A 26915-nucleotide genomic window follows, 5' to 3' on the forward strand; every position below is an offset into this window, starting at 1 on the left:
AGTTTTATATCACATATGAAAATTCAAAGAAAACAGCATTTGCAAAGCTAATGTTTATTAAGCATGTAGGTAGAAACCCTCTACTGAAATTGGCTCCACACTTTAAAGTTTACAATTTCTTTATTTTTTTTTGGGTGGGGAGATGATATTCTTTAAGACAGAGGTCCCAAACACGTTTGTCTATGCAAATATTAAGAACAGGTGTTATTTCAGGAGAGATGGATTAAAAAGGTCCAAGACCAATGCATTTTGGCAATCAAACACTGCCTTTTGCCACTGGTTGCCAAATGTATTTTTATATATATTTCTTCTAAAAACTCCATTAAACTTATTAAATGTAAAACTACAGTTTCTATGGCCAAATACAGTTTGTCCCTGTCTTTATTTTTCTTTCTGTTGTTTAATCCTCATGAGAGAAAGAAAAATAGGTTATTATACAATATAAAAAAAAACAGTCTTTTTTCTATTAATACAGTAATTCCCACACTGCTACCTGTAATAATAACAATGATAATACTGAGTACCTAAAGTTGGAAAAGTTTCATTTACGAGAAATAGATTTAAAAAAAGATATTACCTTTCTGGTTACTGTAGCTTATCGACTGACAGTAATTTGGGACTGTATTAATGAGGAAGTCTGTGTGTGCTGTAAGCAGTTAATCCATCATTACAGTGAGCTGATGCGGATCTTTTCAGAGTGGGTGGGTTAAGTATTGCTCTTTTTGTAATTTCCCTGTCATTAAAGCAGAAATCTTCCATTCGTCCTCCCCTCTGGCTATTTTTGGTGCCTTTAATCATCTTTATTCACTCCAATTAGTTAGACTGGAGTGGAAGCAATTAGTGACAGTCTCTTCTGTTAGTTAACACAGTGAAGAACGTATGCCAAATACATTTCTCCTGTTAGTTTAATGGGTCTGAAAGCTTCTTCACACCAGTACAGGTGGAAAAAGTTGGTAGGTGACATGCAGATTGATGCACATGCAGCTGTGATTCCATGACTTCACAGGGAAATTAATTACTTCCTCAACATTTACTGTAACCTTAATGTACTCAATTGCTTTGAGCAGAAGTAGAATTAATTTACAAACAAAATCATTGTCTTTCATAAAATAAATATAATATAAAGTCAATTAAAATAGATATATTCACAACATGTAGAGATCACTAAGCATAGATGCAAACAGATACCATTTACAACAATCTGATAATTTAAACAGTCTATATATCTTGTTATGGAGCTCTGCACACCTCTTCAACGTCTGCTATCCCGTTTAGTAGGGAAACAGAGAGCTGTTTTGCATTCAACATGGAAATCAGTTGGGAAAACACAGCCTTTGAAACTGAAAATTAAATGTGACAGTGTGAGTTACTCTTTGTCCTTGATTTTGTTTCCCCCCTCCCCTTTATCCCCATGTTATTTTATTCTGAATCTTTCCTCCTTCTTTGCGCTCCTTCACAATTTGCCTCTTCCTCTTTTTTATCTCTTTTAATCCCATCTCTAATTTCCTTTTTTCTTCTAGTTTCTTTTTTTCATTCTTCCCTTCTTTACATTTTATTACTCACCATGTAGACTTATTCATTATTTTGTGTTAGCCACCTTTCTACTCCTTATAGCTTTTTCATAAACTTACTTGCTTTGAATCTTTGTGTGCTTCATTTGCAAACTTTGGCATAAGTATCCTAATATTTCTTTGTATGCCTCCATTCTCTTTGTCAGTTATTAATTTTTTTCCCCTAAACAACTGTCTAAATACACTTCTAACAAGGCAATTACACTCATTACAGGCTGCCAAGGCTAGGGCTGAATTGTTCAGATCGAGGCATAATAATGTGTAAAAATGTCCCAGACCTGAATAAGATTGAGAACCTGATGATTCTGAGGTTTAAGATATTTGCAATTAATGTGATAATTTTCCAGATGCTTAAGGTTAGTAGAGACATACCCTCAATTATTTGCAAGAGTAAATGTGGAAACAGGTGGTTATACAGAGTACTGATTTATTTTGGCTGAATTCATATGCAAGAAAAAATTCTCAAAATATCTTGTGAAAATGTTTGTTAATGTTATATTACCAACTTTGACATCAACAAAGTGTTTCGACAGAGCTGAGTGTCAAAAGCAGTATGCACATCTATGAACATAATGGATTGATTAGCTGAGCAGCAAAGGCAAATAGAATCCAGCATGCAAACAAACACTTTTTAAGTATAAAAAAAACTGCACCCTTATAATGTCATGTGGGATTTAGAATGTATTATTTTATTGTGTTTTAAAGTTAACAGTTAATCCCTGTGAAAAAAAAACCACAGGATACCTTTCTCTTATGAAGGTCAAACCTTTGATGACAAAAACTGTTAAAACTTTGGATAGAGAGGACAGATGGTTTGAAAGTTATCACTGAGCAGAGGGAGATAATTGCAGTTTTACGGTTCCAAGCATCTACAACTCGGTCCTTGAACTCATTCCAAACAAATCACACAAGCACATTCATTACGATTCAAAGGGCCAAAGACATAAGCCATACAAAAACGAGACTTCAGCAACCCAGGAGAAGGATGGATGGAGAAATTGTATGGGACTTGGAATGCGCTTAGGAGGATGGGCCTCCTTGTTGCTTAAAGCAGAAAAGCTCCAACTAAAGATTGCTCTGGTGTAAAATGACAGGATTAACAAAGACTCCTGGATAGGTGTTAAAAAGTCTTGGCTTTGATAACATTAAAGTAAGTGCTCTCAATTTACAAGGTTTATATATGATACTCCATATCTGATAACATTGTTCATTCTAATCGTGTATTTAGGCTCCCTAATCTGAATTACAGTTAATGCTGTAAATATTCTTTAATTTCTCACACTAAAGAAGGTAAAAAAACAAAAAAAATGAAATTCACATCCTCCATTTGTAACAAGCAGAAATTAAAGGCATTTTTGTTAAACATCTATCCTTATTTTGATATATTATCACTTTTTCATAACCTTCCTTCTCTCCTCTTCTGAATGTCCTTTCTGCTACACACAGCAATGAGCAACCTGACTTTTCAAATCACACCGGATTCAAACAAGGACAGTGAGACCATCCAAATGGGTCGGGACCTGAAACTGTCATGTCATGTCGACGCCACCCCACAGGACAAAATCAACTACACCTGGTACAAGAATGGGGTCCCTGTCTTTAACTCTGATAGCCTGATATTGCTGCGCAGTGACCCTGACATGGCCCCCGGCACAAGTAGTTTGGAGATTGTAGACATGAAGTTCAGAGACCTGGCCATGTACAGCTGTGTGGCAAACTTCCCAGGCAGCAGGGTGCCAGAGCTGCGAGTGGATGTCAACATCTCCCAAAACAGTGGTATAGTTTTTCTACTTTTCTTTGATGTTTGATATAAAACTAGTTTGAACATACAGGATGAAACTGTAGTTTAAGTCATATGATTTTTAAGTCACATCTACCTCCCGAAAATTTGAAGCAGACATAAAGCTTGTCTTATTTCATATGCAATAATTCCTTTTCATCCAATGAAAGGTGAAAATGAAATGGATCTCTTCACAACCTTTGACAAATGTTATTTTTCGCAATTAGCCAAAACACATCCCTGTGATGATTTTGAACTGAACCTGACATTTTAATGTTTTATAAAATTCCATGTTTGTTTTCTTGCAGTCACTCCACCGATACTATCAGTTCCATCAGGAGGTCAAGTTGTAAGTGTGCGTGAAGGAGGGAATGCCGAGTTGGTTTGTCAGGTTGATGGGAAACCCCGTCCTCCAATACTGTGGTCAAGGACAGAGAAGGATTTACTTATGCCGTCAGGAACGCCCACGGTGGAGACGACTGATGGCCGCTTGAGGCTGAGGAACGTCAGCCGGGACATGATGGGGCTGTATCGCTGTCAGACTGCGCCATACAACGGCCTTAACATTAAGCGGAGAGAGGCCCAGGTCCAGCTGAATGTGCAATGTAAGTATGGATAGAATCATCATAACAGCCTACAACAGCACTCCTCAAGCAAGAGTAACACATGACAAAAAAACTGGCCATAGTCATTTATTTAGACATGGGTTTATTGATTTATTTTACAACACATGGTAAGGTGTTAGGGTTAAGCAACTACTCTCTTTAGAGGTCTATCTTAGTGAATAAGAATTAGATATATACTTTTTACTTTTTCTTTAATTCAATTAAAAAAGTGAAAGTTATTAATTAAATAGACTCCCTACACATGGGTCCTGAGGACGGTTTCAAAAAAAGCGGGATTATTGAAAACTCTGTTTTTTAAAACCAAAACTCAGGGAAACTTGAGTTTTCCATTTCAATTTATTCATTTATATAGCGCCAATTAACAACACATTTTATCTCAACTCACTTTATAATTCAACCAGATCATATAGTCAAATTGATTCAAAGTTTTCTATCAAAGAAAAATCAATTGATTGCATCGACTCATTGACTCAAAGGCAATCCCTCACACCAAGCATGCTTGTAGCGGTAATGGGGAGGAAAAACTCCCTTCGAACAGTAAGAAACCTCCAGCAGAACCAGACATAGTTTGAGCGGCCATCTGCTGAGACCCGCTGGGGTTCAAGGAGACAGAAGCAGAGATACAGAAACTGTTTACCTTACCTCTGTTTCTGTTACCGTAATAACATTCTCCTTAGAGCTAGTCTGGTCAGGAGCAGGTTTTTCTCCATAAACTCAATTTCTCCGCCATCTTTAACACTAGAACTACCAAAGCTGTCATTTTGACGGTTCTGAGATTTATCCTATGTTGATCATGTTAACTGACTTTTCCTGTTTCTATATTTCCTTCATTTTCATGTAGTTTGTATTTAATAAAATAAAAATGTAAAAAATAAATATGTTTAATTTTACCTTGATCTCGAACAGCCATCATATTGACGGCTCTATTGGTTGCATTATAAAGTCTTATCACGGTTGATTGATGTTCGGGACCGTTGTCTAGCAACCAACATTCTACCCAGAACTCTTTGGCTCATTTGGAAAAATGGCTTTCAAAAGAAATCTAACAGCACAACAGGCTTTGGAAATGCTTCAAAATTTGATGATAGCAATTCGGGAAGGAGAGACCGATGAGGACAACTGGGTAGGAAGCGGCTCAGATTCTGACAGCGAGTCTGAGAATGATCAACCATCCCCGGCAAAATGCAGACTTATCAGTGACCCATCAGGCAATGGTGAAACTTTTGTTAAAGGTTTGAATAGCACTGCCCACACCTCAGCCTGTACAGTTAGTGGCCTAAAAGCCAAACCAGAGCCCCTGGTCTACTGTAATCACACAAAGGTTGGCATGGATGTGTTGGATCAGATGATTAGAAAGTATTCTGTAAAAGCTCCAATGCGAAGGTGGCTTGTGTTGTTTCCTGGACAGGGCCGCATTTTACAGCTGCTTTTTGTAGCTCTGCTTCTGTCTCTTCGAACCCCAGTCAGCCTCGGCAGATGGCTGCTCACACTGAGCCTGGTTCTGCTGGAGGTTTCTCCCTGTTAAAAGGGAGGTTTTTCCTCTCCACTGTCGCTACAAGCATGCTTAGTGTGAGGGATTGAAATTGACTCAATGAGTTAATGCAATCAACTGGTTTTCCTTAGATAGAGGACTTTGAATCACTTTGACTGTATGATCTGGTTGAACTGTAAAGTGTGTTGTGAATTGGCGCTATGTAAATAAACTGAATTGAATTGTGGCTGTATTTTACGATCTCATAGACATAGCAGCTATGAACGCATTGGTTTTGTTTAGGAGCTGTTTGAACATCACCGTCTCATGTAGAGATTTTATCTTTGAACTGGTAAAACAGTTGCGTGCCAACCACATGTACTCCAGAGAGCCGCAGGCTACCAGCCCCTTCGCTGAAGAGCAGCTTTGGCGAGGCAAAGAAAACTGTGCCAGGAGCCTCAGTGGTGCACAAAAAATAGGCTCATATGATGTTTGTCATAAATGTGAAAAGTCTGTCTGGGGGAAATGTTCAGAGGTAATCAATCAATTTCTGTAAATAAAATTGTAATTTCAAACCTGTCTTATATATTTTACTGATTTATTTTAATAATTATATCCAATTAAAGTGCGGTATTTATTTACAGAGAAGTAATATTTTACCTGATGAAAAAAAAGAGAATGCATTCTCTTCCCCTCTCTCCTCTGCACAAAGTATTTAGAAAGCTTACTAATCGTGGCAGGGGGCAGGGACAACACTGTGAGCACTGCTGTCCTCACTGGGCTCACTCTGATTAATGGAGCAGGTGGCCACCCCACTTTGGATGGAGAAAGAGAAACAGAGCAAAGAGACAGATACATGAACACGTCTTTGGGTGAAAGCTTGGGGTTAAGAGAGGGATTACATCAACAAAGCACAAAGAAAGGATGTGAAGGGGGATAGCAAAGGGAGGGCTCAAACCAAGCTAAATGAGAACAAATTTTTATGGCTACAGCAATCTGGATGCAGAAAACTAGATAATTTTTCCTAATTCCAATATGACCTGTTTTAATCCCAGCCGTATTTCACATATGTTTTAATTTTATTGTCTTTCTCTCTTATTCTATTTATTGTTGGAGATCAATGTACATAAAGAAAAAAAAAATCATAATTTAGTGTTGCAGATATATTAAAACAGGTTAGCTAATATTGCCTGTCCCACTTTGGTCTTTACCTCCTCCCTTTTTTTCCTTTTTCGCTGTTTTTCCCTCCATTTTCCCAAGAGAAGTCGATGCTCTTCCTCGTTGCCACTCTCATCATCATCAATCAGCCAACTGTTGGCCAGAAGAGAAGCACTCTCTCTGTCTTGCCATTCTCTTTCTGCATCCTGCATCCTCTTATTCGCTCAGTACCTCCCATAATCAATCACTAACTTTTTCACATCACATTCTCTCAGTCATTTATCTTCTTCTGTGCCTTTATTTAAGAGCAGCTTTTCTCTTAACTCACAACAACTAACTCCCCCGACACGCAAAGACACCTGGTCCTCCTTACCAGTTTTTCCTGTAAATGGACTTATGGGTTTGATGAGGGTTGCATTCTAGGATGGAATCCATATTGTATTCAATAACCCAGATAGCAATGGTGTTGTTGCATATATTACAGCGTTCTGACAATGAAACCTGGAAGTACAGTAACGTCAGCCACACACAACGCTAAAATAAATGGAAAATAAGACTCGGGAGAATTTCCAGTCAAGTCAAAAAGATATTCCCCTCGAGCTTGAAAAGTATTTTGTTCTGCCAGGAAACTATTGCAATTATTGCAGAGCACACATACAGTTACAGTAGGTAAAACATTCCAATAATAATGACCACCAGCCAGAAGTAGTGGAATTATTTATAAACTGCTTGAAAACAAGCTAATACCTCACCTTCCATTATTCTCAAACCTTCTTTCCTGGTCCATCACAGTTCGGCTGTTGCTATTGTTATGCATGGCATATAGGTTCAATGATTACCTGTAGAACTTTTAAAACATCTGTAAGAAGAGATTAAAGTCTAGCTTTCAGCTGTATGAATGCAGTAAGAGATAATATGGAACATTAAACCTACCAATAAAAAGCTACTTAAGTTATAAGACTCTCTAGTTAACTTTTTTTTTTTTTAAAGAAGTTACATTTTAAATACTGTGTGGAGCCATCTCCCAGTTTAATTGTTGCAGTTCCTTTGAGATATTACACCCCTTCCTGACCATGAAACATAGTGATGGCTGCCTTATGCTGTGTGCATGTACTCTTCAGCAAGTACATGGCCGGCAGGAAGAAACATGGAGCTAAATACTGGGTAAATCTTGACTAAAAATTATTAGATTGCAGACTGTTAGACTCGAAAGAAGGTTTTCTTTAATGCAGTATCTTTTATCAATCATATAGATGTGCTATATTACCTATGTTAAGAAGCAAAGACACTAAAACTCAAATAGGTTTTATTGATATAGCTCTAATTCAAAACACGTTCACCTTGAATCAATGAAATTATGTACACAGATTGATAAAGAAGTTTTTAAATATAAGGAAACCTGTTGCGTCATTGACCTGCAGAATTCAGTCCTCCAGGATAAGCATGCAGTGACATTGAATATCCACTCGCATTGTGTTACTGGCTTTGCAGCAATGCCTCTCACTGGACATGCATGTCGTGACAGTGGAGAGGAAAATCTCTCTTAATAGGAAGAAACCTATAGCAGAAACAAAGCAACAAAGCTCAGGCTTATTCCGCTTGAGTAAAGGATTTACAAGTTTTAAAAGCTCTCACCAACTTTCCTGTGCCTGAAAATTTTTTTGTAATTTTTTAAATATGAACATTTGAAGAATAATTTTGTCACCATCACATCTCATCAGGGAAATGGACAAGACTACAACTTTGACAAACTTGATGTTTTGCATCAGAAAATGTGGTTTTGAACCTCAAAATCCCTTTTTTTTTACCATTGTGTTTTGTTATTCCTACTGTTCCATGCAGGTATGATTTGTTAGTGATATTACAAATAATACCGGCCCGGGGTCTTTCTGCATGGAGTTTGCATGCGTGGGTCCTCTCCGGATAGTCCGGCTTCCTCCCACAGTCCAAAAACATGACTTGTAGGTTAATTGACTTGTCTAAATTCTCCTTAGGTGTGAGTTTGTGCATGAATGGTTGTTTTTCCTGTTTGTGTTGCGCTGCGATGGATTGGCGACCTGTCCAGGGTGTACCCCGCCTCTCGCCCATTGACTGCTGGAGATAGGCACCGGTACCCCTCGCGACCCCACTCGGGACAAGCGTGTCAGATAATGGATGGATGAATCACAAATAATTTTCTTGTAAACAAATTATCCCACCTCCCACAATTTAGCAGATGGCCATTTCTTGCTCGGAGTTTATTTGTATACATTTTTAGATTATAAATTGAATATTTTTTCATGAGTTTTTCAAACTTGGGGCATTGCTTTATAGCCAAACTTTTCTTAACTTCTCCATAACTTTGTCCTGGACCTTACTGGCAGTTCCCTAGTCTTTATGATAGTACTTTTTATGCATAATTGTTTTCAAACAAATGTTTCAGGTGTTTTCTCAACAGCTACATTTATCCTCAGATTAAATAACATGCAGGTGTGCTATTATTATCCATTTCTAGATAAAAGAAATACATCACTTTGTATTTTTCTACCACATAAACTTCCAAAGAATTACTTAAAGGTTTGTGGTTTCAACATGAAAGAAATGTGAAGAAGTCAGCGGAGCATTTTTTTTTTCTACTTTTTTTTAAAGCAGTGTGTTTAAGGTTTCCAAGAGCTTATGGATATATGAACAGTATGTAACAATATTGATTGTGAAACTAAAAAGGTTGGGGGCTTTTTAACCTTCACTTCTACATGTGGAGACAATTGAACAAAAAGCAACAGGCAACACTGACACTGTGTTGAGAAAATTCTGGGGTGGTTTTCATTCTCCTTAGCATTCAGGTCCTCACTCATGTTCCTCAGACTGAAGTGCAAGCACAGAATGACAAACTGGTTTCAAACAGGAATTTGGTCAGCATGCATCCATTGGTCTCTAGCAGAGAACCAAAAAATCTGATATTTTACTCCAAATAAGCAATAGAAGCTGTGTAAATGAAAAACATACCAGTATTTTACAAATATGTTTTTAACTCACGTTTGACTTGTTTTGCTCTTATATTAAAAATAATAAGTTGAAATAAAACTGCAAACTTTGTCCATTTAAAAAAAGTTAATATTTTTTCATCAATTTCAAATGACATAAAACATGAATGGATAAAACAACTTCTAAATCAAACCTTTAATAAAAGAGGTTAGCAGACCATAAAAAATAAATTATCTGTTAGAAACATGAAAATTCTGTATAGGGAGTCAAAATGTTCCTCTTTATTCTGTACGCAGACAATGATGATAGCTTGAAACATTTTTTGACAAATCATTTGGTAAATTGGCAATAACACTGCATGACTGGATGTCACAGGATGAGTGCACTGTTTTAACAACACTATCCTGGTTGAACGTTGTGTAGTGCTTGACACTATACAGGGGTGACTGATTTTTATATTTTTAATTTTAATAAGATATTATCTGAAAAATTGTGATGTGTGTATTGTTTTTTTTAGCCAAAGTTGATGTTAAAAATTATCTTCAGACATCTGGTTACTGCTGTTCTGCGGGAAAGAAGTTGCCTAGCAATACAAATGTTTGGATTGGATCTAGCTTCTATGTTATATTTTGAGGACAAGGCACTTATCCCTCAAGTTCCCTACAAAAATCTGTGTCTGTCTATAAATGCGTATGCATTTGATAGTGTTTTATGGTTTATGTGGCTTTAGTGTAAGTGTGCCCTCATTGGTTGGTTTGACAAAGAAACAAAACCATGAATAAATTCAGTCTGTTTAGCGTGTACCAAGTGATTCCAACCGTGTGAAATTTAATTTTAGAATAAGTCCAGCTCTCCCCTGAAGATCTGAAACATATCGTATTGAACATTTGTTAACAATCACAACATGAAGCCCATGGAACACCGCAGATAGGTCAGAGATGATTCTGCATGAATATTTAAAGTAGGCTTATGTTATTGTGATCTGCTATATCAAATGCAGCACTGAGATCTAAAAGAATAAAAACAGACCCAAGTCCATTATCTTAGCCCATAAGAATCTCATTACTGTCTTAACACCAGTCAATAATGAAGAGTTGATTCTTTGAGTAACATGAATATTTGGTACATAAAAGAAATGTACCGTACAAAACAAGGTTAGAACATGTTTTTGACCTTCTATTTTGTAATCCTCCCTTATTTCTCCTGCTCACACTTCAGCTTGTTATGCATCTTTCTAAATTACCCACACACCATACATCAGAACATAATTACACTTCTGTGCGTGATAAGCATGATGCGTAAGGGACAACAGCGATGCTACCTCACCTCTGGGGGCCTCGGCACAAAATCTCATCACAGTTCATACTGTTGGAATACTATTTGTGTCCCGTCTATCTACATGATTAGCCATGGGGTGAACTAGCTGGTGTGTGATTTGTAGCAGAGTAATTTCACTGTGTTGTGTCTCTGCTGACCCCAGGGCAACAGTAGCAAGTCAGTCATTAACTGCAGAGCCACACATCACTTCTGACAGGTTAATAACTACCAGCTAGAACTGGTTAGCAGCAGGGATGGGATTGGATCTTTTAATGCTTGATCCCTTTAATAACAGTGAATTTCTTTGTTGGCTAATCTTTCAATATCTATGTTTGTAATGCCCTTCAAAAATACACAAAATAATAATAATACAAATATCAAGTAATTATAAGTAATTTGATAAACTGTGATCTTAAATTATATGTGGTTGTGTTGACTACACAGACCCTCCGATGCTGGATCCAGTCTTTCAGGATGTACGTTCAAGGAACTTTCAAATAGTGACCCTGAGATGTACCGTCCTGCGTTCCAACCCTCCCCGTCTGACAGACATCCGCTGGCTACGCAATGGCGAGTTCATCCGCATGTCCATGCCCGACCTGAAGCAGACACCTGAGCTGAAGTTTAAGCTCGAACCCACCAACAATGGCACGTATGAGTGCCGAGTCAGCAATAGTGCAGGGACATCAACATGTCGGTTTAACGTCTCTGGTAAGTGAAAAGAAAAAGTATTTTCAATATTTGTGCTTCTGTAATATACATGAATCTTTTTTATCTCTATCCTTTTTAAATTTCTCCCTGGCCTACAGCTCGACCATACAATGCAGAGTTTTATTTTGACACACCGAACCCAGTACGCATCCTGAAGGGAAACAATTATTCCTACAACTTGCAGTGGACACAAAGGGACCCCCAGGCCACAGACCGTATCATTGGCTACTGGCTAAACGTTCGAAAGGTAAAATACTGATCTTCTAGTAATACCTTTAAACAGTGAGAGGTGTTTTAGAGAGCTGTTCAAGAGCACACACAGTTGTGTCTGTACTCATATTGGCACATCTGTTTATGACCTGGATAATGGATTGACAAACCCACAGTAACTATCTTATTTTTCAAATGCTTTATGTTGACACCTGATAGCTAAAAACAAGATTAGAGAAAGGCTTTATTACGATATACATGGTTTGATGTAAGATACCTGTGCAAATTAGCTTGTTAAGGTAGATATTATTGGTGACAGAGAGAGGGCAAAGCAGTGCATGTAGTAATCTTGGCTGAGTGAGATCCAAGGTGTACAGGAGTCACAGAGAACAAGACTGAGATTGAGTTCAGGAATGCTCAAGGCAAAAAGAGACAAGGATATATAGGAATATATTTAACATAGGCAACCATGCGTTGGGGATTCTTTCTTCATATTCTACAGAAAAGCAACCACAGAGATGGTTAGAGAGCCTCTTGGGTAGGAAGGCTCGGTAAAGTTGGTCAGTATAATGCAAGATAAGCACTGACCTATGCTTGAAAAGGTGACCTTGAGTGGAAAATGTTATATCTGTTTTTGTCATGAATTTTAATACTAGGTAAACATGGGGCTTTATAGGGTTTAACAATGTCAAGCATTTAAGTTCATCAATAGACACTTCCTCTGAATAAACAAAGAACTGCTCCTTCTTAGTATTCTTAATTAAAAGGCCTCCCTAACCCTTTTTATTTTTGGTTTGTAACATTTATATGTTTTAAAACAAACTGCACAATTTTACAAAATATTATGAGCAGAATACAAAACTATAGAGTATGTAATGCCCGCGTCAAAAAGGACTTCTTATTTTGTGTACTAAGCAAGTGTTAATAACACGTTTTGAAGGACTTTAACCAGCATAATTTATTAGTCTTTTAGTGTAGGTCCTGTAGTTCTGAGTTCTTCAGAATTGTGGTTAATTTGAAGATCCCATGCTGATCATACTCGTTTAAAAAGATGAAGCTTGCACATTTATGTAATCTGGAAATTACATCTAAGCAAAATTGACTACACTTATTTGAGTCAACTCTTATTGTTCTAATATCTTCTTGAATTGTATTAAAGAAGTTGCAAAAGAAACAGAACGTTCTACGCATTGCCTTAATCCACAGCTGGGCTATTTGTGAATTTGATTGTTTGTTTTTTTTTTATTTGGAGGCTCAAAACGCCATGACTGCCTAAAGAAGGGAAAGGTCTTCTTACATTTTTTTTTTACAGTACATGGATCTAAATCCTAATGCATGAAGTTTTTATTCTAATGAAAGTACAGAAGAGGGAAATAATAAAAATGTCAAAAGTCAACAATCTAGAACCAAAAAAAAAAAAATGGTATTGCAGAAAATTATATTTATGAAAATATAAAAAGATATTTGTTCTTTTGATAATGTCTGGAATATGTGTCTTTACCCAACTATATTTCATTTCCATATCTATTTGCTTTTCTTTATTTGGAGGCCAGCAGTGGTATCCGAATAAACATGTTATAACAATAGCTTTTCTAAAAGGCCTGATTTATAACCATAGGACCTGATCTACTCCTATGTTCACAAAACAGTTCAGTGCCAACCGTAACACCATTAAAAAAAGAATATACACATGGTATTGTTGCTTGATCTTCACATTACGTAGAGAGAAATCAAATCGTTCCGTTTTTTCAAGTTTCACCTCTTTCTTTAATATACAGACATTACATAGTTGTGAGATTATTTATTTCCATAGTCATCTATATTACACTTAGATTCAGAAAGTAGTAGTGGAATAGTTTCAGTAAATTATTAATCCAATTCTGATTTTAACCCAGACATCCAAAAGACACATCCATTGATAAACTTTGATACAGTATTTAGTATAGTTGGTGTATTTGCGGATGATTTGTTTTCCCTATTTTTCCCTTCTCCATCTTTCTGCTGGGTTTTTGTTTTATTCTTCACCCAGGTCTCTTTTTCTGTTTCCAATAATAACGAAGCTAAGAAACTGTTACAGAAGTGTGTATTTCATGGCATTTCATATTTTATTTTCACTGCCATCAGAAATTGCACATTTGATATTGGATGAACTAAAGTCAACTTAAATTTAGCTATATATTTTTTTCTTTACCTGCACATATTTCTTTTTTTTTTTTTTTTTTTACCTGATAAGTACAGAATGTCCAGAACATAAAAGAAGTAATAGTGTAAAAGGACACAAGGGTGCAAAATGGAGAACTGCAATTCAAATTAAAGAATAACATGAAATCTCACACATCCTCTTGACTGCTAAGTACAGCAGTGGATCATCCAAATGTAATATCTCATTTTCACAACCTATCTCCACATTCCCTACATTTTTTATTTTTTTTTTTACAGTTCATCCTTTTGGCACCTTGACAGTCTATCTTCTCAGTACACAGAAAATGATGTAGGGTCCTCAGGGAAACACACAAACTTTGAGGAAAATACATCCGAGTACAAAATCAGCTAATCTTTTGCTGTACATTTGATCTTAAACATAGCTGCAACAGTTTTTCCTTTATCTGTATGCGCATGCTGATTCAGTTTATTTCTGATGTAAGATTCTGTACATTTATTCAGCTTTATGCCTTCCATTTTGAGGATTAACTTTAATTACCCACCAGTGAATTTACCAGAAGTCAGAGTATCTAAAGTATGTGTACATGAGTTAATGAATATATACTGAAGATATTCATGTTTTCATGAGAACATGTGAGTCTGCTTGGTACCTGGGGTTTGGGGTGCTGATGTCTCTGAGTAGGAATTAACTGCCTTGACAGGTCACCTTTCCTATCAAGTTGCCCCAACACCTAATTATTTTGCACCATAATCTTCACCTGAAGTAGCTTTGCAAATAGTAGCTTTTATCTCTAAGAGATCATTTTACCTGCCTTTTTAAAAAAAATTAGTCATGCAAAATTCTTGCTTATTACAGATTTTCCATACACAACACTCTAAAGTAGTAGATAACAGTAGGGTGGACAGAAAACAACTAGGTAAAATATTTTTTTGCACATTAGCAAGATACTTAACACCTTTTACTATTACAGCTTACCTATTGTGGCTTTTGCTGAATGATCCTTTTTTTGTTATTTAGATATTGCTCTTTTGACAATCCACTAACTAGTTGATAATGAGAGTAGAGGTTGTAGTATATCAACTATAATTCTTACCAGCTTGGTTAAAATTTACCTGTTATGGTAGCCATCTGTTCAAATAGCTAGAAATAGAAGTTATAGTAATTGATAGTGAAATAGTAAAACAGTAAAGTTACATTTGGTTTTACAGTGAAAAATTAACAATGACCCAGGAATGCATTAAACTGTGATGAAGCTGAAAGAGAACGGGTTAGCTTAGCTGGTCCCAGGACGTCTGGCTCTGACGGGTCCACCTGAAACAAAAGACAGATCTTTGCTTTTATTCTGTCTGGACATTATTGCTTTAATCCTGGAGATGTTCTTTAGGTGATAAAAGGCTGACTTAGTAATTGCTTTTATGTGCCTTATTTTAATGCAATTTTTCAATTGCTCTAACTTAAAACAAAAGACTGTAAAAAAAACAGATACTCAACGGAAAGTAAAAAATTGCAATAGTTTCAAAATAACAAATAACAGAGCCTTGCCATTTTTTACTTCCTGCAGCATTTTGAACTCCCCAGCATGAACTTATATTAATCAGTGGACAGCACACAGCAGTGGTCACACCTAAATATTTCCCAAACCCACAAATTATCTAAGTCTAACTCAGTCCTGCCACATGAAAACATTATGTTTAAGTTCTGATATTCAACTGCTGGTATTGAACTTGTCATCTTACTCAGAAGATGCAGGAAAGGGTAATGGGGGCAACAATCTTAGCAGAGACTTCCCTCTTCCCAGACACCTCCTTCACTTCTGCTGGGGTAAGGTCCAGCTGAAAAAGATGCTTGAGCTACCTTAGCCATCTCCTGACAATGTGGAAATGGAAAAGCAGCTCTACTCTGAGACTGTCCTGGATGATCCAAGCTCCTCACCCTATCTGTAATAGAGTCCCTAGCAACCTCGAAAATAAAATTATTTCAGCCGCTTGTATTCGGAACCTTGTTCTTCTGGTCATGATCCAGATTTAATGACAATACAATGGGTAAAATAAGTATTGAACACCACCATTTTTCTCAGTAAATATATTTCTAGAGGTGCTATTGACATGCCTTTTTCACAAGATCTTGGTAATACTCCATGCAATCCACATATACAAAGAAATCGAACAATATATATAAAGAAATTAAGTTATGTGTAATAATGTGGAATGGGAAAAGGCAAGGGAAAAAGTATTGAACATGTGAAGAAGAGTAGGTGCAAAAAAAAAAAAATACATGCAAAGCCAAGACACCACCCCAAATCTTTCAGTAATTAGAAAGCAATCCTTTCCCCTTTCAGTGCAAATTAATATCAGCTAGTTCAGTCCCAAATGATGGCCTATAAAAAGGTGTCTCTGGTATCACACAAAAAAACATCCTATGATGGGTAGAATTAAAGAGCTTTCTCAAGACCTTCACAACCCTGTTGTTGCAAATCATAATGATGGTATTGGTTACAAAAGGATTTCTAAACCTCTGAATGTTCCATTGATCACTTTTGGGGCCATATTCCAGAGGTGGAAAGAACATCATATTACCATAAACTGCCCACAACCAGGTGATTCAACAAAAGAGTTGTCCAAGAGCCAAAGACCACGTGTGGAAAGCTTCAGGAAGACATGGATTAATGCAGGTACAAGTGATGCACTCAAGCGCCATGGTATGTGTAGACTGCATGTAGTATTATCCACATCTGGTAAAAATATCATTTCAATAGCACCACTAGAAATATATTAACTGAAAAAAATAATGTTGTATGTTCAATACTTATCTCACACGCTGTAAGAGAGGGTAGGATTGTAGACCTACTGAGACTAAATTGAGAGCTTTGCTTTTCTGCGTAGCTCTCTCCTTACCACAACATTATAGCAGCAGTTGCACTGATCCCATCTATGGATGTTGCTCTCCATTCTTCCCATTCTCACCGCTTTGCATTCAGCTGTGAGCTGCCCCAGTGCAGGCTGTACGTCTTGGCAGGTGGCAGCCAGTAATACTATGCCATCCTCAGAAGCAGGGACCAAATCTGCTGGTCCCTAATCCAGACCCCCTCCTGCCCTTGGCTTTGACCCGTGACAGAGGGCAGCCCCGTCAGAGTCGAACATGCACTGAGAGCAGTTTCAAGTTATTGGCGGCTCAAGATAAATGTATTGAATTGATAAATGTATGTGTCCGTAGTTCATCTTCAAGAGTAGATGTCCTGCGTGTTTTAGATATTTATCTGCTTTAGAACACCTGGCTTTCATTTATGGCCTATTAACAGTGTTCTGTTGAATTTATTTTATTTATTTTATTTAACCTTTATTTAACCAGGAAAGTCCCATTGAGTTAAAGTAACTCTTATTCCAGGGAGTCCTGGCCAAGAAGGCGGCTTAAAAATGGAGGACGGCTACTAAAACCTGACGGACCTTGACGACTGGACACATTTGTGTTAAACTATCTAAATGCAGGGATACTGGGAAGAATTTTGATATTCACTTTGTTACAATGACTCCAATGGCCACAGACCCTTCACAAAAACATACAAAAACTAAACTTTATAAGGATCTTGGATGGTAGAAAAGCAAAACCGTTGATTTACACAACCTTTCTAAGAAATGGCTCTAGCAGTTGTCCTGGTTAGGAGGTAAAACATCTTCAAAGAAAATCCCTATCATTTCTAGTCAGGTCTGTCTGTAATTCATCAAAGAGATGCTTTTAACAGTAAAACTGTTATTTTACCACTTACATTTTGTTGATGTTCACATTGGCTGCTTTACTTTAAAGTGTGTGGTTATGCACCAGCACTCCCATTTCTCCACACAACTGGTTCACCCCATTAACCTACTTTATGCTGATTACCCATGCAGTAAATGTTCAAGTCTTACTTTTCTCAATGCAATGATTATATGTTTTACGCGTTGGGGTTTAACTGCACTCTAGTACTGTTACTGTTCTGGCTCAGGAGAAGCTACAAAAAAAATGGAGACAAGGCAAAATATTACATCTATGTCAATGTAATACAGCAAAAATAAAATTGGAACAAAAACCCAGACTGAAGCAGGAGCATCATCTCTAGTAAGAACCACGACTAAAGGAAAAACATGCTGGAGCAGAAGCTGAAACTTGCTGAAACAGAAGCTCCAGGGTACCAAAGCTCAAGCAGGAGCACACTGGTGGTAAGGCTGTCTGAAGCTGGACTCAGTCTGGAACAGTGTGGAAAGTAGCCTCCAAACCTCTGCACACCACTTCTCTTTGTACGAGCTTTGATTGCAAACCACAGCAACACGCAGAAAAGAATGTCAAAACAATTTTCAAAAAAGACAGTCCGTCATGCTGCAAACCAAGAGTTGGTTTATAAGTAGTTTTCCTTCCGGTATGTTTTTTTTTTTTTCTTTCAAAAAAAATTCAGTTCAAGAAATTATCTTTGGAAATTATGGTAAAATACTATCTGACTGCAAACAACCAATGAGCTTGTTCTTTGACTTAGAAACATACAAGATTTTTAGCCACAAGCAATCATTGTGAGAGAAAATTTGCAGTTATTAGTCTATAACCCGGTTTTGTTTTTCTACCAAGGCCTTCAGGCACGCTTTCCTGCGGGTTTTAGATGCTTTTTGCTTTGACACACCTGATTCAGAAAATCTCAGTTCAGTGAAATCTCTTAATCAGTCACTAAGCGAGATCAGCAGTGCTGAAGATGTAAGAAAAATCTAAAATGAGCTCCTTGAATGGGCTCAATGCACAACTTAACTAGTTGCTGAACTTAATCAAGGTCCAGTGTTTCCTGTCTTGGGGGGAGTGTTGGCCTAGTGCACGGGTCGGCAACCCAAACTGTTTAAAGAGCCATTTTTGACCAAAAAAACTAAAAATAAATCTGTCCGGAGCCGCAAAAATGTAAGTCTTATATATTCCCTTATATGGCAACATGGGCTCTAAGTGTATTATCCCACTATAGAAAAGCACTATGTGAGCTTAAATATACAGTAACCACTCATGATTAAATGTTTATCCTGGAGCAAATTTCACATAGTAGCATGAGGAGAGGGAGGAGCAGTGAATGATCTCACCGCACACTGCTTCACCGCCCTTCACAGTGCAGTTTATATTTTTTTGCATCGATGAAATTATAGAAACACGATAAATAAATGTTTCTATGGTGGACATGTTTCTGTTGAGAGGAGTTGATTGAGTCATGATGAAGCAAGCAGGAACTGACATCCATCAGAGCAGTGCTCTTTAACCCTGAGATCCCACATCCTCCGTCACCAGTGTTCCTTGGTTTTACTTATATTTTTAGGATTTGGGGAAAAAAATGGAAGAAAGATCACATAGCTGCATCAGAGCACTACATGTTTGATCTGTGGACAGTTTTCCATCCTTGCAACCAAACTTGCAGCAGTAGTGGAGTTTGGAGATGCAATCCACTTCTTAAATCTATATTTGTGCTCCTCTAATTTATCCAGAAGTTCTGCAATCGCGCTTTTTCTCTCACTCCCAACTTAGCTTGCCTTCCCTGGAAATGCCTTTCCAAATTTTTATTTTTATTTTTTGACAACCTCTCATTACGAAGCAAAATTGCAGGCAATCCTTCCGCATTGATAATGAAAGCAAATCCTTTGGTCCATTCTTTGAATCCTCTTTTCTCATCAGCTATCTTCCTTTTTGCCCTTTGGGATCCATTGCCTGAGAGACACCCATCGCTTTGTTTGCCTGGCACCGCGGCACGCTGGTTGCAAATTATGACCACTGAACTCTATGGCTATGGTGCAAATTATTGTTTAAATATATTTATTATCCAAAATTTCATACAGCATTGGAAAACATAATAAATTTTTGTTTGACCTCCTGCACATTATATTAAAACAAAGCAAAAAATCGATTTTCATAACTTTTTTTAAAAAAGCACCAGGGAGCTGCAAGGGGGACACTAAAGACCCTGAGGCTCCGGAGCTGCGGGTTGCCGACCCCCAGCCTAGTGGTTAGAGCAGTGCTTGTGCTTCTGGTAAGGTTCCAGGTACCTTGTTTGACCCTTAACCCCCATGCGCTGTACAGTGGCAGCTCACTGCTCCCCAAGGGGATGAGTTAATTTCTCCATTTTGAGATAAATAAAGTTGTTTCTATCTTTTTTTTGTCTTTTATTACTGGTTAAACCGCTTAATCCCGGTTTGTCTGGCCATCAATTGAATCATTTCATTAAATTCAGTTATGTTCACGAAAAACACTAGTAAAAACTGATGCAAGGATTGTATTTGATTCTTTATAATATATTATTATTAAAATAATAAAAGGCAAATATGGAAATAATATAATGCCTGATTACTAATAATATGGAAAAAGAAATCCCACAAAATTGTAGGAGTCTTCAGAAACTAAGTTGTTTTAAGTTACAAAGCTATGTGCTTAGTTTCCTTTGACTATTCATGTTGGGAAATCAGACATTATTAAAGTTTGTCCAACTTTCCTGAACTTTCCTCTAATATACCACTGTGATTTATTTTTATCTTTTTTCTTTCGTTATATTATGTTCATGTTCTTTGAATTGTCTTGTTACTTAAATCTACTATATAAATAAACTTCTGTTGCTTTAAAAAAAAATTTTCTAATGTGATAAATCAAGCACCATCATACCCAGGTCACCTTGGCAGTTTGGCTTCAGAGTTTTCCCAAGCTATCTGTCCTAACTATGACATAAGCTGCTCTGTGTCTTCTATTTCCCCTTGGTGTCAGTTTTGCTTTCTATTGATTTAAACTTTTTCTGCATTTTTTTTTCTGAAGACAGTATTTGCGGCTGGTAAGGAGACATCCAGCCTTTATGGAGCTCACCCTGATTTCCTGCACCTAAGCAGTCACAAATCCTTTTGTATATTCATTTTGAATAAAGTTTTGCTCATTGGTTTTAAAATAGGATCACTGCCTAATGTCACATTATAATTTTTTACACGGTTCCTATGTGACAAGAAAACTTAAACTACAAATTTGTCCAAATGAAACAAGAAAATCTCTTACAAAGAAAAAAAAAACTGCTCTCTTTCTGCTAAGGAATCTTACAGTAAAGCACAATAAAGCACACTTACTACGCCCTGGCTGACTTTCATGCTGCTCTTCAGTGTTTACTTTCCTAATTTCTATTGCACTGGCCATATCATCAATGCTGACCTGCTGCAATGGTGCCACCAGACACGTACTTAGTGTTTTTTTTTTTTTAAACCGGGTTGACCTGCTATTTTCATTGGGAAAGTAGCTTTAGTAGGTTACAATTAAGTGTTTATTATTTGAGATTTTAGCTCAGGTCTTAAATCAGGACTTGTCTTTAGAAATCTGCAACCATTTTATCTTGAGAACTGTATTGCTCATGTTTTTGCTGCAAAATTTTAGGAATTTCAAGCCCCCTTTTAAATATTGAACTGTATAATTCCTTTGAATTTTGTTGGAAATATTTTAAATAGATTATGTTATAATAACGTTTCCAAGCCCAATGAGTGACTAGCTACAAGTGGAGCAGGTAACCATTTGTTGTAGTATTGTTTCTTTATTTTTTGTTTTTTCCACTTAAAGTCTTTAGTAAAATCAGAAGACGCTGAAGGCTATAGGTACTTAGTTTTTGTTCTATATGTTTGTAAAAAATAACACATTTTGTATATTTACCATAACACAAACAAGTAACCAAAAGTATGATATTGTGCATGCATAGGAAGAAAGCCATTGACCTATATTATTTCTTTAGGAGAAGCAATGAGTCTCAGTGTGTGAGCATGGCCCAGCAACGGTAAAAAAGAACGAAGAAAAGTAAAACATCAGGTGTGAAAAACACAAAACAATATTTAATGCTAGATACTAGATAGGATACTAGAAACCCACAGTAAAAAACATTTTTCCTGAAGCTGGAGCTAAAGCTCTGCCAAGTTGATAGATGCTTTAGTACACAGCCTTAACTTCACAGATATTAGTGCCAGCGAGGCTAATCCTAGGGTTTTTGTTATAGTAACAGAAACGTTTATGTAATGTATATGATATTTGTTATTGTTCAAAACTGATTAAAGCTACAGTGTGTAATATTTACAGGGATTTACTGAAATAAATGACATTTTTTAACACAAAAGTATGTCATTCATCATCTTCTACAAAATTAAAATCTCAGTCTTTATATTTGCATTGCCTTAGAAGTTGCTATGTATAATTACACAGGAGTGGGTCTCTTATGGAGGCAGACATATTTTTACTACGGCAGCACAGAGGTGACAAATTAGGGACTGTTTTATATTTTATATTAAATCAAATATAAGTAAGAATAATTAATGCATATTCCTACCACAGCTGTGAGATACAACATATTATACATTCAAGAGCATTTATAAAGAGACGACATGGACATTTCTGTATTTAAATTGAAATGTCCCTTCCCTGAACTTTCTGATTCTAAAGGAAACTGCTTGATGTCACTCATTGATGAATTAGTGATGAAAGAGATCCATTTAGAGATTAAAATTTTACCTCGCATGTTTTGTTATTCTTACTCTCTTACATCAGTCTGGGTTTTGTAGCAGTTTTACTCCACTTTCATTCATACTTTCTTGACTTGTTGTGGCTCAAGTGACAATCTGATAAAGACATAAACACTTCCTGTCGGAAATTTCTAGTAACATCTCTTAGCAACCAATGTACCCCCTCACCCACACTCACTTTTGTCTTGCTGTACTTATTTCGGACAATATGTATTGGAACCCTTTCTATACACTAACCCTACATTTAACCATACCTGACCCTAAACTTAACCCTAACCTAACCTAAACTCAATTCACACTTTAGTTCTAAAGTTCCCTAAAAAGGAAGTGTGGACCTTTGAAACGTTCTGACTTTAGGTCAAACAGTTCTCAATTTGATTCTGAAATTTGGTCTCACTCTGACACCAAAACAGTGTTACAATACTAATCAAACATTGCATAGATTTTTTTTTTTCAAATTATATCTCTGATATAGCTCTGTTTTCTTTTGACATAGGCATAAAAGTAAACACATGCACAAAACTATGCTGCTCTAAATGGAAGTAAACATCACAACAGAGTTCATGTTACTATGCACCTCTGCAGCACAAATCAGCAGTTTGCCTCCCATATGTGTAAGATAGATCACGGGTCTCATTTTTAAAGCTTGCATTTGTAATGGTTGTGTAGTAAGACGATGAAGAACAACCACTGTTTTGCTGCATTTATTTTTTCCTGCAGATGACACATTAAAAAATTAGAAACTGTCTCCAGGTTTGCTGTCCTGAACTACTGCTCCTAAACATGTACATTAATACAGAAGTTACATGGGTCAGCTAGTCCAAATGGCGCCAGAAAACGTGAAACAAAAACGGCAAAATTACAGTATTTACTAGTGAATAACATACAACAATGAATTTTCTGTTAATGACGGAATTTTTAAAGAAACTAGTATAATTTTGGCTGTAAATTTTTCGACACAACTCCCCCCCCAGCAACACAAACACTGTTGTGAGATCAAGGAGGAAGTGATTACAGAAGCCTCGGAGCAAGAGGGCAGAGTTCAGGAAGGTAAAATTAATTAAATCATGTAATGCAAATGAAAATAACTAAATGAGGTAAATTCAATAATTCTCTAAATAATCATGTAATAAGTTAAACTTGCAAATACAATTTTTGAAAAGAAAAAAAATAAGGGCAATTTTGACAATGTTGCACATACAGTAGACACTAAATAGGGTCTGAAAATTGTGTGCACCGACTTCTGTGCAAAGGTTGTGATTTAGAAAAACTGCTGTACATGGTGTTGAAATGGTCACACAAACTCTGACCCATCTGTACAGATTCAAATATTTGGCCGGGAAGGCAAATTGGCAAAACAGATGATGACTTAGCTGGGGAAATGAAGCCAGATTTTGCCATAATTTATCTCATGCACTTAATTTAACTTTAGATGAAACTTTAATTATAGATTAAATTAATGAGATATGAAACTGCAGTGTGATAAATGGTGACACTGACAGGTTCTGTCACTAATAATACAAGAAAGCCATTTTCAATTCAACACCCTACACCCTGTTGGTGATAAACAGGGTGTAGGAGATCACAGATCACATATTGTACTAATACAACAAGGTCTGAGGAATTGAGAGAAATTGCTGAAAAAAATTTAAATACTGGCAAAGCACTGGAGCATAGTGGTGTTCGATAAATTATTCAAATATGCCAGACTTTGGAAATGGGAGAATTAGGAGGGAATGCATGTTCTGGGATTACCTCTATTTCCTGAGCTGACTGATAATCAGCTGATCAAACGGCATTCCTCTCGATAGTCAGCGATTAACGCAATGGTGCCTGGATGTCCTGGATATTATGATGAGTTCACATCAAGCCCTGAAGGGGTCATTAATACTTCATTTATTTACTGTGGCTACCAAACATGTTTATCTTTCTACCTCACACACCTCCCAGATTAAACAGTTTGTTTGTTTTTTACTTTCTTGTTACCAATTGTAACCAACAAGTGACATTGATTAACTGGGCTATTCATTCATGGTTGAATATTGGGATGAAGTAGGCCAAACAAGACCTGGGATTTATAAAGTAAGATATCTTGGTTTTGTGCATGCACATTGTTTTATAAATCTTTTTCTTTTTGTCGTACTCCATATTCTAGTGTTTGCAGTGCATACACTTATAGTATGGTTTTCTCACAATGTTTTATAAGTAAGACTCCAGAGATTTTTTTCTCCAGAATATTCATTTACTAAGAAAGAGCCTCCCTTTTTATTCCTGAAGTTAAAATGTCAGAATATTATTATTCTCTTCTCTATATCTATTTTTTCTTTCAGATATACTAACTAATAACTAACTAATAAGTTATACTTATCTTTTTACATTAGATAAATTAATATTATTTATGATGCATCATATGACATATACTTATGGAATAAAAATTGTATAATATACTTTAGAATTGGAAGGGACTTACAACAATAAAGCCAAATTCACACTTTCATAAATAATTCAGAAGATATATGAATATACTTGTTTGTCCAAAATCAATACAAAAGTAACCCAGAAATATTTATTAACTTTGTAAAGAAATACATGTCTCTATGGAAACATTTGCTTTTAAAACTGTTTAGTTTTATTAGGCCAATTGAATGTACTACTGAGGTTTAAAAGATTTAGAAAAATATTCCCTAATGGATTAAACCTTTTACATTTTTACCACAGAGAAAGTATCAGGCTTTATAGTGGCCTCTCAGTTTACAAGAGCATACATAATTAATTAACCAAAGCTTTCAAGGATATTTGAGACATATCAAGACATTTGTGGTTACCTATGAGAGAAAGTATGGCCTGTATTTAGGTTCTAATGCATAGCAATGCTAATGGTACTAAAGCATTGCAACAGTGACCTATCCTATTCAGATTCCAAGCTGATGCTGATGAAGATTCATACACCTCGACATATTAGTTTAGTGAAATGGCTTTAACTAGAAAAGCTCTCTACAAATGTGGGACTCAAAGAAGTAATATAATCATTTAGCTTAAATGGAAAGAAGGGGAGATAGTGATACCACTGCAAAACATCCTCTTCTGTATTGATGTTCTTCTGTACTGATGTAATGCAGAATGTAAATTCTGTACCCTTCATCCCAGTAGCTATACTAAAAAAAAAGAAGTGCCTCATAATGGCCAAACATATTATAGGTTTGCCAAGGCTTAATGTTTCACAAAGTGCATTTTAATTTTTTTATTTAAAGGAGATCTCCTAAAACACCACAGCCATGCCAAAATGAGCAATAGTGTGTAAGCAGTATTAGTTTCCTTTACTATTTCATCATTCACATGAAACATGCTGCAATAAACATTTTTCAAGTTATGTTGTTTGAGAAATTCAAAATAATTTTTTTAATAAACCATAATACAAGTTCACCATCTGAGGGAACATTTAAGTAGTTTTTTCTACAATGATTTTTTTTTTTAAAAGCTTTACTCTATTACACAGGGCCCAGCTTTAAATGATAAGCAACTCACCTCCCCACTAACACCAGTGATCATTTAAACATTGGTTTTTAGGCCAAATCTGGTCGGTCTGTCAAAGTCTTGACTTCGTCCAGAAATAGTTGTTGAAAATTGAGCTGTGTTTGGTTGATCTGATTATGTCCCACTTTAGTCCAATAATATATGAAAAGACATTGCAAACCCAGTTTTCAACATCTTTTAAAAGACCTGAAAATGATGGCTTTTCACCTTTCATTTTTAAACAATATGTAGACGTGTTGGACGTAAATCATGTCACCTTTTCAATATCTTTTCAAGCTATTTTTGCTTGGTGGGTTACACCTTGAGACACTTAAAATAAGTCAGATTTGTTTTTAATAATAACAAACATACACACACAAAAACTGCCAACAAGACAAGACAGATGATCACAAAGTTTCGTTGGAAAAGCTTTGAACCTAAATATGGGCAGGGTAATTTACAGATAAAACACACAGGTGCAGGCAAAAGGGCCACTAAGCACAGGTGGGGAGGCAGGTAGACTATTACATAAAGCTCAAGCTGTTTTTAAATTGTAAACAACCACACTCTTCTGTAGGCTACTGTTTAGCAAGTAAGACCTTTGCAGAGCATTTTGAAAGTTTGGCTGTTACTTTTCATACTCTGTAGAGCAATGTATCACCTGAGACAATGGCTAAAGGAGAATTTAAATTACATCAGTGGAACTAGACATAATGTACTGCAATGTGAGCTGACCAATTATGTGAGGCTTGATGATCCTATATGTGTCTGAGTTGCTTAAGTGCATCATTTTTCTGGGAATCTCAACTGGTGTCAGCTCTTTATTATAAGACATTTACTTGATACCATTACGTTTTTTTATACACTGAGAAAGTTGCTTTAGTTAAAGCTGCAGCTCGTGCCTGTGCTAG

The 26915-nt window shown here is 36.4% G+C and overlaps 1 protein-coding gene across 3 annotated transcripts in view; it reads left to right on the forward strand.

The window, feature by feature from the left end:
* The window catches only part of mdga1 (MAM domain containing glycosylphosphatidylinositol anchor 1), a 240539-nt gene that overhangs the window by 174896 nt on the left and 38728 nt on the right, over positions 1-26915 (forward strand). For all 3 annotated transcript variants that reach the window (XM_015378249.1, XM_015378250.1, XM_015378251.1), the window contains 4 exons: positions 3018-3347; positions 3660-3956; positions 11332-11598; positions 11697-11845. In XM_015378249.1, the coding sequence (XP_015233735.1) occupies positions 3018-3347; positions 3660-3956; positions 11332-11598; positions 11697-11845 (1043 nt within the window). The remainder of the gene's footprint in view (positions 1-3017; positions 3348-3659; positions 3957-11331; positions 11599-11696; positions 11846-26915) is intronic.

This window comes from Cyprinodon variegatus, unplaced genomic scaffold, assembly GCF_000732505.1.
Source record: "Cyprinodon variegatus isolate N-32 unplaced genomic scaffold, C_variegatus-1.0 Scaffold167, whole genome shotgun sequence".
Lineage (NCBI taxonomy): Eukaryota > Metazoa > Chordata > Actinopteri > Cyprinodontiformes > Cyprinodontidae > Cyprinodon > Cyprinodon variegatus.